Source organism: Ruditapes philippinarum, unplaced genomic scaffold (assembly GCF_026571515.1).
Source record: "Ruditapes philippinarum isolate M1 unplaced genomic scaffold, ASM2657151v2 ctg4376_1_1_1_1, whole genome shotgun sequence".
NCBI lineage: Eukaryota > Metazoa > Mollusca > Bivalvia > Venerida > Veneridae > Ruditapes > Ruditapes philippinarum.
Genome location: NW_026860443.1, coordinates 2,126 through 14,313, shown reverse-complemented (window position 1 = coordinate 14,313; position 12,188 = coordinate 2,126). Strand labels below are relative to the sequence as shown.

The window sequence follows — 12,188 nt, the reverse complement described above, 5'->3', positions numbered from 1 at the left end:
ATCAAATGTGGTCTGAGTTGTAAGTCTGAGATAACTATATAACTATAGCGTTTATTTTATTAACATATTATCATGTCATGTAGACATTGAATGACAAATATGTTACACTGATGATATGCATCCATTATTCCGTCTCCTATTTCTTAAGACTACGTATCAAGTTCTTGTATATGCATTATGTTCCATACCAAGTTGTAATCTTGCTAAAAAACGTTAATAAGGTGTTTTTACTTTTTCAAATAAGCGGTGTAAAGTATCCAAGACTTCTAAGATAGTATTCACAATTTATTCATACTTATACATAAAGGATTTCAGCAAAAGCCACAGTAATGTTCACAATTTGCATTTCTCGCATGAGCAAGATCTTTACAAACTATACTAGCCGCAAGCTTACAGGTTTGCCAATGTGTAGAGTCGCTACATCCAGCTGAAACATTAAACAAACCAACAAAATATTAAGTTATCAAGACATGATCTAAAATACATGTCAATGTTTCAGACTAGTTACTATGCTTGTACAATGTGCTTTGTTTAAAAACATTTTCGCGGTTATACTGATTTAAATTATAACGATCCTGTAAAATATTTCAATAACTAATTATTTTAATAAAACGTTCAAGGATACAGACCACAACTATGTAAGATAAAATATTAAGTGAACCGATAAAAAATTAATAACATACATACACACATGTTTGTTGTTTCATTTTACGCCTTTTTCCAACAGTATAGGCGGGTAGTTTCCTAATCATCGACTCTAACCCCTCGACCACGGGGGAGGGGTACACATACATACATACATACATACATACCCTACCCTACCCCTACCCCTACCCCTACCCTACCCTACCCTACCCTACCCTACCCTACCCACCTACCCACCTACCCACATTCCTACCTACCTACATACATACATACATACATAAATGTGTAAAGAACGAATGTTTATGAATGATAAAAATAAAATTAAAAAAAATCATCACTAAGTACCACGTGTTGAAAGTTGTCCAGATGGGGTCGTGGAAGCAGTTACTTCGTGGTCAACGTTGTTACATCCGGTGTTACACACATCAGCAGCACAACAGGTAAAGCATGTAGAATTCGTCTTATGGAAGCTGTTAGAACTAACTATTCGTTCACATATCTTTAAGAAAAGATCGCTTGTATTACTGATATATCAACATAAGTATGTCAAAGCACTTGAGACACAATACCAACTTTAGTTGTTAATCCGTCAGAGAACAGTTGCAAAAAGGTAAGTCCATCCCATGACCATTCATATTCAAGATTGTTATAAACAACCATTATTGAAATGCGGTTTTCTCATGTTATCACATGCGCTTAATATTATAAACATATGCTATTATAATGATACACACATAACAGCTAGATTGAGTTGCATGTAAAACCAACATGCTTTTATACTTTGCTTAATCCATCATTTTGATGAATTTTATAATCATTACTAATATTTTTATATCAATTATTATAATAAAATAATAAAATTGATAAGATTAAATGTTTTGAATTTTTCAGTTGAAATAAGAATTGATAAAACTAATGCTATATGTTTCAGATAACATTGGTGTTGAAAACATTAAATGTTTGCATTTTCTATGCTTACATTATTTTTAGAGATATTGCATGACTAGCATTTGTCTTAGATATAAACAAATTATACCTTGTGTATGCACAAATTCTAATTTTAAAAGTTACGTTTTTTAGAAACACGAAAATAATGTATGTTTTATAATTTTAACTTGAACATATATTACACCCTATCAATATGTAATTTGAAACAGTGATATATAAGGCTACAAAATACACTTTACTACCTATTTATATTGGTATAATTTTTAACTATTTTATTTACTTTTTTCAAAATAAATTTTTAAATAAATTTGAATCTCTCGTGCAGAAGCGATGAAAGATTATGTATCATCCCTGGTTTGCAATAAACAATTAATAAAAAAGGCTAACGGTTATCATTATGTGCATAGTACTTAATTTGATACATTGATTGGTAGCCATACTTTGAAACACAGTTCTTTAGTGTATCTTTTCCTAGAACAAATTCATTAATGTTGGTGTTTTCATATTTAAATGTTCCTCGTGTATGATGTTTCAGATAGTCACAGTTCTTTCAATGTCAGCTGTGAACAACACATCGACACATCTAAAGATGATGTTTGTTTGCTATTTTCGAACATAGTTCTTTATTAATTCCACTATTTATTTAGTTTAATTGAAGTTAGAAAAACTTAATGTTGACATATCATTTGAGTAAATTGGAATTGTATTTTTCCTAAGTCTGATAAAAACTTACCAAACAAGAATATTTCATTTAAAAACTATTTTAGCTCGGTCGAGCTCTGTAATTCTTAAGACTTAGTTGTTTTGTGATCATTTATTTTCTGTTTGAACAATGTACGAATGGTGATTTTTAAACAAGTGTATCCTTATTGGGTCCCAAGTGGAATTTTGAAAATCCCACTCAAAAATCTAAACTTTTAAAAGCAAGATTCAGGTGGGATCAAGTTGAGTCCGTTGAGGATTAGGATCCCGCTGGATTTATCATTTATTATTTTATAGGTGATCCCGAGTGAGATTCAGATTTTGAATTCCACTTGGAATTATACACTTTATCTATTAACATTCCGTGGATCTCCCACACGATCTCATTGAAATCTCATCAGTTGTTTTCACTTTGATTTGACAAATGTAAAACTGAAAACGTATAATACTTTTTATTTTACTTTAAGATGTGTATGTAAATATCTGTTGCTTATGGAGAACGTAATAATTGTACATGTTACTCCCTATAATGTTATATCTGTTCCTGGTGTGATAGGAACTTTAACATTTCAAAAAACAATCTGTTTACTCTTTGGTTACTATCTCCATTTAGGATACCTTGGTTCATATAGATTTTAAAGATACCTATGACAAGATAAACACGAGAATTGCTTTTCATTCTCGAAGGTATACGGGTAGGGTGTTATGCCATAAAGTCTTTTAGTATGTATGTAACATATGTAATAAATAAAGCAACCTTACACTTAACCGATAATAGATCTTTATGCACTTATATGAAGAGAATAAGATATTTATTATAAACGTAACTAGGAAATGCAAGATTTAAAAAATGCCTTCAACCATCGAATAATGCATCTTAATTGGCATGTTCATATTCTAGAAGAATACGAGGTAGCATATAGGCGGCAAAATAATTTTAAATACGGGTAGGGTGTTATGCCATAAAGTCTTTTAGTATGTATGTAACATATGTAATAAATAAAGCAACCTTACACTTAACCGATAATAGATCTTTATGCACTTATATGAAGAGAATAAGATATTTATTATAAACGTAACTAGGAAATGCAAGATTTAAAAAATGCCTTCAACCATCGAATAATGCATCTTAATTGGCATGTTCATATTCTAGAAGAATACGAGGTAGCATATAGGCGGCAAAATAACATTATTTACATGTTCTGTTCTTATATGTAATTGCAAAATACTAAGTTAAAAAGCACACCAAGGCAATGACTGAATACTCACACTTTTAGACATACATCCTGATTGTAAAAGGTCATGATGCCCGGAAGCATAGTTGAGAGTGCATGCCTAAAATCAAGTAATGATTAAGGTAAAGGAAAGATTATGTCAAATACTTCTTAGCTGATATATCTGCATTATTTGAGAATGAAAAGTAAAAGATAAATTCTTAGACTACATAAATTCGAAACACACGATGATTTCACAGTATTGTTCTTAGGTTACTTTTTTATCTAATACAAAAGCAATAATGTTTAATATTGAGCATGAAATTGTGGTGTACTCATTACTAGACGTCATACTTACTTCACCTCGAGCGCATTCCCGAACGCTCGTACAAGGACTGTTCCGAGTCTGATAGTCACAATGAAAGCATATTGGTCCTCTATCCGTCATATAATCTAAGAGCCATATTTATATGTATACATACATGCTAAAACAGCTGTTAGATAATTATGAAGGTATGTCAAATTAAGTTCTCATTTTATCTAATTGGATATATAAAATGTCAATATCACATTGTAAGGACAGAGCTACATATGGCTTGTTCTACTACAACCTTTTTCAATGTTGTTCCTTTTTTTAGATCGCCTTGTTTAAGGGTTTATTGTGGAACAATGTAGTTGTAAAATGGATTTTTAGGTTTAAATCTTTATTCTTTATTCGTTGCAAGCGTTTGCGTTTAGGATAACGAAGTTCAAATAAGCTTTATTTCTCATCAATACCGTTAGTTATTGAATTTTCATAGAAGTGTAAGGACTGCAATATACATACATTAATTGTTGTCTGATTTACGATAAACTTCTATCAATTTTATTAAATTAAAGATACTACCGGGGTATATTTTTCACACGTCATTTCATGCTGATCAAAAGATGCATACTGTCTTTTGTTGCGCATTATATTTGTTTGCAAGTAAACAATAAAATTGTTTGTAATTACTATATAGTTTTGCGGTGACGACGATAAACAAAATTTTAATGCGAATGTGTACATGCAAATAAAATAGGTAGAGTAATGTGACTTAGACTTTGGTAAGATGAGCCGCAGAATTTTTAATCACGTTTTTGTCCAAAGAATGTGCCGCAGAAATAAAGTCCGCAGAAATAAAAACATGCCAAAATTTGGAAAAACCGCAGAATTTGGAGCCCGCAGAAAAAACCACTTATACGGTAGGTATTTAATAAAGAAAGCTGTTATCCTATATATTTAACTTTTAACAGGTTTTACTGAAATAAACATGAAGGTTGATCATTTACATAATGAACTATACTTTCATATTAAAACGGGCAATATTCTAGTATGGAAAGCCATGGCTGTCTGATATTGTTCTTATGTAACCATTTGGATTATATATAAGTTCACTTCGGCTAAATATGAATTGAAAACACCTTCATATTTAACCGGAATCCATTATAATAATCCACAGTTACAATATATGAAACCATACCGTCAGTGTATGAAACTGAGTTAGCAATATATAAGTTGATTTTTTCGATATATGATTTCGATTCTTCAATATATGGTACCAAAGTAGCCATGTATGGAATCAGATATCATTATATGAAACCGAATTATCAATATATAAATTCGTTTTTTAATATACATGTATGTAACCAACTATCAATTTATGAAACCAAAGTAGAAATATATAAGTTTGTTATCGCATTATATGATACCAATTCTTCAATATATTGTACCAAAGTACCCATATATGGAACCAGATGTCCTGATATGAAACCGAATTTTCAAAATATTAATTCATTTTTACAATTTATGAAACCAATTTATCAATGTAGGAACCAAAGTAGCAATATATGACTTGATTATCACTTTATATGATTCCAGTTCTTCAATATATGGTACTAAAGTAGCCATATATGGAACCAGAAGCCCTTATATGAAACAGAATTATCAATATATTATGTCATTTTTACAATATATGAGACCGTTTTATTAATGTATGGAACCAACGTAGCAGTATATAAGCTGATGTTACATTCTATGATAGCAATGTTCATTATATGGAGCCAAAATAGCCTATTTTCAAGTCAACACGTCAAAGGAATTCTGTTATTACAATGCATACACTTTTTCATGAAATCAATTATTATTTGTCTGATTATGTTTAAACTTTGTGAATTGATTAACCTTTATGTGTCCTACTGGATATGCCAATTTCTTATCAAAAGTAAAGGTCAAGATGAACATATTTTTTAAATATGTTTTTGTTAATGGTCAGTACGGCTCAGCTTAAATTATGACTTTGAAACTTTACATACAACTCGTACATATAAACGATAAGTTTTGCCTGCCCAGCTTATTTTAAGGCCAAAGTGAATGTGATGTTACATTCAAATATTTCCTTATTTAGAAAATGTGTAGTGTGTCATCAGTGAAGCACGCTAGTCTTTTGACAGTTCAACAAGGAATATTGGCGCGAAACTGTAATACCAGTGCAAAGATAGAATACAAACTTAAAAAAGTCCCGTCAATATAATGAAATTTTAGTTCCATGCATTGCTCATTTGGTTCCACATATTGGAAAAGTTGATTCATATACTCGCAACCTATGTTAATACATTGAGGAATTGGTGTCATATAATGTAAAAATCAAGATATAAATTGATCAAATGGTTTCATATAATTATTGTAAAAACGATTAAATATATTGATAATTCGGTTTTATTAAAGGACATCTGGTTCCATATATTGCTACTTTGGTATCATATATTGAAGAACTGGTATCATATAATGTGATATTCAACTTATATATTGATATTTCGGCTCTATACATTGATAAAATAGTTTCATATATTGTATAATGAATTAATATATTGATAATTTGGTTTCATATAAGGATATCTGATTCCATACATGGCTACTTTGGTACAATATATTAAAGAATTGGTATCATATACATGTATTGATAAAATCAACTCATACATAGCTACCTTGGTTTCATACACTGACGGCATGGTTTCATATATTGTAACTGTGGATTGATATAATGGATTCCGGTTAATAAGAAGGTGTTTTCATATCATATATTGTCGAAGTGAACTTATATATTATCCAAATGGTTAAATAAATTGAAAAAGAACAATATCAGATAGCCATGGCTTTCCATAATCTAGGGTTATATTTTAGAAAAATACCCTTTAGTAAACCATTTCAAGCAAAATTGCTTCTAATTACCTTCATCATTACAAAGTTTGGGCTGACATAGGTTAGAATTGCAACAGGCATCACATAAAATAGTATCGCCCAGACTTCTCCAAGCCACACCAGTTACTTCTTCTGACAATCCTCTACCGAACAAGAATCGTTTACCAACAATGCCGGTTGTTGTACTGCATTGCTTTTGTTATTCAGAAGAAGACAAAATAAAACGTCACTGCTAAACGGTGGTCAATAAACAGCAAAACAAATATATGTGATAAAGTATGCGAACATTGTTATTAAGATTTAAGACAAAGAACTAAATCTTCAACGTTGATTCATTTCTTTTAACCAATGTAATGTGCATTGATTATTACATTGCTTAGTAAATGGAGAAAAACCACCAGAACGTGAATATAACGCAAAATATTTGACCTCTTGTCCATAAAGCATGGGCTGTTTTTTTTATTGAGAACATTAATGTCATTTCAAAATTTCTAAAGGCACTGCCTGAAAACGGTGATAGTAAGCAATAAACAGATTATGCATTTCTTTTCTCTTTGTTAGTGTTTTTTTTTTTTTTTTTTTTTTTTTTTTTTTTTTTGGTTTTTTGGGGTTTTTTTTTTCACACACATATTTCCTTATACATTCCTTCATTTTTTGTAACGATTAGGATAGTCAAATATTTAAAAGAAAAACAACAATATTTTGCTACGTCTTGGAAAATTTGCGACAAAATCAAATGTATAAATTGACAAATTAAATGTTTCAGTTACACTATGGACTGCCAATAGACAACAGCTGTATCGTTTATTTTCTAGTTATTTCTAATTATAAGCAGTTTTTATACTATTATTTATTTAATAATATGTTACAGTATTATAGTTATTATTATTTCATTGTCGGAACAAATTCACGAAAATCTTTTATTACACAATTTACATTTTTCTGCAGATTAAGGTACCACCGCGCTTTTAAACATCAGCTGTACACATTTGCAATAAGAAAGTAGCAATATTCTAATCTTTAAACAGATTGGCACATTAAAATAGTAAAAACTTACCGATACATCTCTGCATCCCATTTTCCTGTATACCTGACCATTGCTTGTTATGCTCTGAGTTGAATAACACACCTTAAAAAGCAATGTCAGTAAAATATTCATAGTGTGTCCTCCTTTAATCTCATTGTTATGCCTTTATAAAAGGAGATTAAAAGATAAGAATCCCAGTTAAAATTTTAAGCAATTTTTCCAGATAAAAAAAAATCAAATGGCAACAAACATATACAATTGCGTTTGATATTTGCAAGGGTTATGATTTGCAACATGTTTTTTATACTTCTTACATAGTGATATTGCAAATAACATACTTTATAAGGTGTATAATAGCGTAATCTAGCCTTTGAGAATTTCGTAATTTGGAAAAAATAGTATAGACATACATTTTGGACCTGTCAATAAACACACATCTTTTGGAATAAATTGTTTGAATGTAAGTTAAAATCGGTAAACATGTAACCGTAGACCAATTTTTGGCATTTTATTCATTCACAAAATAAGATTTTGTGAAATATTCTTTGATTATCTAATTTTATATTTATAATTGTAAAACAAAGATTAAAACACAACATAATCTTGTGTTTAAAAGAATATTGCTAGACAAAATATGCTTGGAAAAAAATACGTAAAATAAATAGAAAAGCCACACACACGAACATTCAGTAATTATTTATTGCATACGTTTCGGCAATATGCTTCCTTCAGTGCAAAACATAATAAAATTACCGGAAGCGACTTCATAACGGAACATGCGTTAAACGCGCAAAAAAACGTTATGGCTTTGGCGGCAAAAATATGATAACATGTATAAACAAATATTTATGTTATAAATAAAGTTGGTACATGAATTAAAATGGATCAATAGTGATACAGCTGTCTATTTGACAGGGTTAATAAAGTTAAGATAAACATATAAATATTCATGTAACACACTATAAATCAAGCAATACTTTATTATTTAGTCCATTTGGAATTATAGTATTTAACTATGAATCCAAAAAGATAGATTCCTTTAATAACCGGTCCATGTTGTATGCTTTTATTTCTATAGGCAAAAATGAAAAATCTAATAATGAACACTTATTTTCGGGTGATCCGAAATGGATGGCAATATGTGAAACTGAATTAACGTCACAATTTCTTATATCAAATCTATGTTTATTCATTCTGCATGATACATTTTGATTAGTTCGATCTACGTATTGTTTATTACAGCCTTTACATGTAATGAGGTAAATTACATTACTTGTAGTGCAGTTAACATCATAATGTTAATCAAAAGAACGACCTGTAATGCTGCTATTAATTGTGAACCACTTTATTTTGTTACAATGTGAACATCTACTTCGTAAACATTGGCTAGATAAAAATGTACAATCTAGTAAAGCACTTTTCATAAGATAATCTCGAATATTTAAGGACGTCTATCAGCTAAAATTAGGTTTGAACTTGGTGTGTATATATTTAACACTTTTTTTTTATCAGACAAAAGTAATAGATCCCGATATTTATTTAAGATTTCACGAGATTTATCAAAACATACAGTAAAAGGTATTATTGAACTAGTATTTTAACGACAGGACTAGCAGCATCATTTTGGGACATGCCTTGGATTTTAGAAAACGCTTTCTTAGTAATAGATTTAGGATAATTTCTATCAGAAAAATATCTATTCAACGTATCTTAATTTTTAAACTTTAACATAAAAAAGAACATGTACCTGATTTGGTCCACATTTCTTGACAACGCTACAGTCACGTGCTTTGGAGACATCTGCACATTGATAGCAATATAAATCACCATGTGTGCCTTTTACAATTTGAAAAAAAAAAATCATGGAATGTGTTGGGTAAAACATTTTTACATTCGCCAAAGTGTCCAATATTACGACCTGATTCAACTCGTTCAATACAATATATTTTGTAAATGCGTATATGTATAACGACACCGATATCTAGTAATTATTATAAAGTTTAGATTATTTAAGAGAAGAAAAAATGCCCAACATGTATCTTTGTATTACCCTTTTAACTTTGACATATTTTTTTTGTAAACTGTGAACGTCTGAGTGAAATGGTTTAGAAAATGGAATTGAAATATTTCGTTTTACCGCCAATGAATTAATTTCTTTTATATCCATCATTTACTGATTTAAATGATGTTGGGGTTGATGTGGAGGTACACGGAAAATTACGCATAATATAGAGGACAATGATGTATTTGATTTCTTTTACAATTGATTTACAATTAAAGCAAAATATGGAATCTATTTAGATGTATATGCAAGGCATGGACACCGTTTGAAATCCGATTGCATAAAAATAAATTAATACATACCATGTACAATTGCAAGCAATATGTAAAATAATACGGTTAGTGTAGAAGTCCCTGTAATAAAACAATGAAGACAGTAATATCTGTATAAATGTTGCTGTAATAAAACGATGAAGACAATAATGTATGTATAAACGACTTGGTAACACAAATAAATAAAGACAGTAATGTTTATATAGAATATAAAAACAATATAATCTGTATAAATGTCACTGTTAGACTAAAATGCTTATAGAATTGTAGCTGAAATAAAACAATAAAGACAATAATGTCTATATTATAGACGGAGATAAACAAAACAATAAAGACAACAAGTCTGTATAAAAGTCACTGAAATAAAACAATAATGATAAGCATTTAATATGATAACATTATCCAATCCTTATCACATCTTCCATTAAACGTAATTGACAAAACATCCATAACTTTAAATTGTAGTAACAATTACAACCCCTTGTTGTCGAGAGATAAATTATTGAGGTCATTATATAAAATTTATAATTATCCATTCATGAATATCATTTCATACATACTTATTAACATCCAACTTTAAAAAAAGTTTAAAATCTCTAAAAGATATTATATTGTACCTTAACAAAACAAGCCCATTACATACGCAATAAAATACTGTTATAATTTCAATAAGTGAAAAGTTATTGTACAAAAACAAACTAACATACACATGATTACTCCAAATATGTGAAAAGCCGTTAAAACTATAATGACACATTTAATATCTTAAAGAGTCAACAATCAAGATAAGAGTAATGATACATGTCTACTTTTATTTTATCTTATTCCTATGTATATTGTACATATATATGTACATGTTTGTCTTTCTCGTAACACTAAAGGAAACTTTCATAATATTTGAAAAGGTAGCACGCATGATCTATTTTAAACATTCACTTTGAATATGAACAGGCCAGACTTTGAGAAAGAATATATTCTACTTGACAATAAAGTAAATGCTGTGTCATCTTTGAAAATAGACGGGAACATAAATATAAACAAACATATAAATAAGCGTTTGTTAATATTTTCTTGCCGATGTTTTTGATTGTTTTGCTTTTAAACTTTATGTCACGGGGTCAAGTATACATTGTCTCTTATGCCATTGCTGTATATTTTTGTTCTGTTCGTGCCCATGTGTGTCTCTCTATATTATTATGTTATTGTTCATGTCCCTTATTCTTTTGCGTAGTTATTTCTTTAATTCATATACTCATAACTCATACCCAATATCCAATAGCCGATACCTATATATAATAGTTCTTTATAACCTTTTCATTCTCTTTGATTATCTTTTCTTGCTAACATTTCAATTTCCCCGCTAATCTGCACAACACATGCGCACTTGAATTGAGAAATTGTTAAAGCAGGCCACAGTTTTGTTGTAGAGAATAATAAATATTGTGAGTAGCGCTTACTTGTCTTTTTACATACCCTTCTACCCCAGGTCCAGAACTCACAGCAGAGTCAACGAGTCCCTTTGTTTCGTTTAAGCTGCGACACATATTGTCAAATAAAAACAGAAACATAAATGGCTACATGAATACAGCAATACACAATATAATATACACTGGATATAGATCTACACATGTGATACAAAAAAATCTCAAAGTTGACATCTACGTGTTTAAGAATACATAAATAAAATCAGAATAATGATGCATGTGCCACCCTAATTGGAGACATAATTGTATGGAGAAATCAATCTGACTCAAGTTCAGATGAACTTATTTCTTACATGTAGATCTTATTATCACGGTATCTTTTTCGCCAACATTACCGCATATATGACTGAAATCCTGTTGGGAAAAGGCGCAAAATGAAACAAACAAACAAACAAGCCTCATTACATTGTGCTTCGGATTTCCCGAGGAAACTATTTTAGTCATGCAATCAAACCGTTTTTTACAAATAGACATTAGACGAAGCATAAAATATCGATGTCTGTGGAATTAAAACAAAGTGATGATTTCTGTTAGAGAAAAAAAATGTTTGAAGTAATTTGAAACAAATAAATTAAAAATATCAGACTCAATGTTTAATGTGCAAGATTGTTTTG

The 12,188-nt window shown here is 29.8% G+C and overlaps 1 protein-coding gene across 1 annotated transcript; it reads right to left on the bottom strand.

The window, feature by feature from the left end:
- Positions 1-311: 311 nt before the first annotated feature.
- Positions 312-10,853, bottom strand: LOC132760096 (uncharacterized). The gene is made up of 9 exons (XM_060751991.1): positions 10,798-10,853; positions 10,121-10,171; positions 9,504-9,592; positions 7,787-7,858; positions 6,760-6,922; positions 3,868-3,962; positions 3,565-3,630; positions 991-1,144; positions 312-427 (listed from the first exon to the last, which is right to left on the bottom strand). The coding sequence occupies exons 1-9, from the start codon at positions 10,799-10,801 to the stop codon at positions 312-314; spliced, it is 810 nt and encodes a 269-aa protein (XP_060607974.1). The 5' UTR covers positions 10,802-10,853.
- Between the last annotated feature and the right edge of the window lie 1,335 nt (positions 10,854-12,188).

Bases quoted from the DNA above. Each gene is read 5' to 3' on its own strand.
- LOC132760096 (XM_060751991.1), bottom strand. The intron at 3,963-6,759 runs GTAATTAGAAGC...TATGGCTCTTAG, and splicing joins CAAACTTTGTAATGATGAAG to ATTATATGACGGATAGAGGA. The intron at 3,631-3,867 runs GTAAGTATGACG...ACTTGATTTTAG, and splicing joins GGGAATGCGCTCGAGGTGAA to GCATGCACTCTCAACTATGC.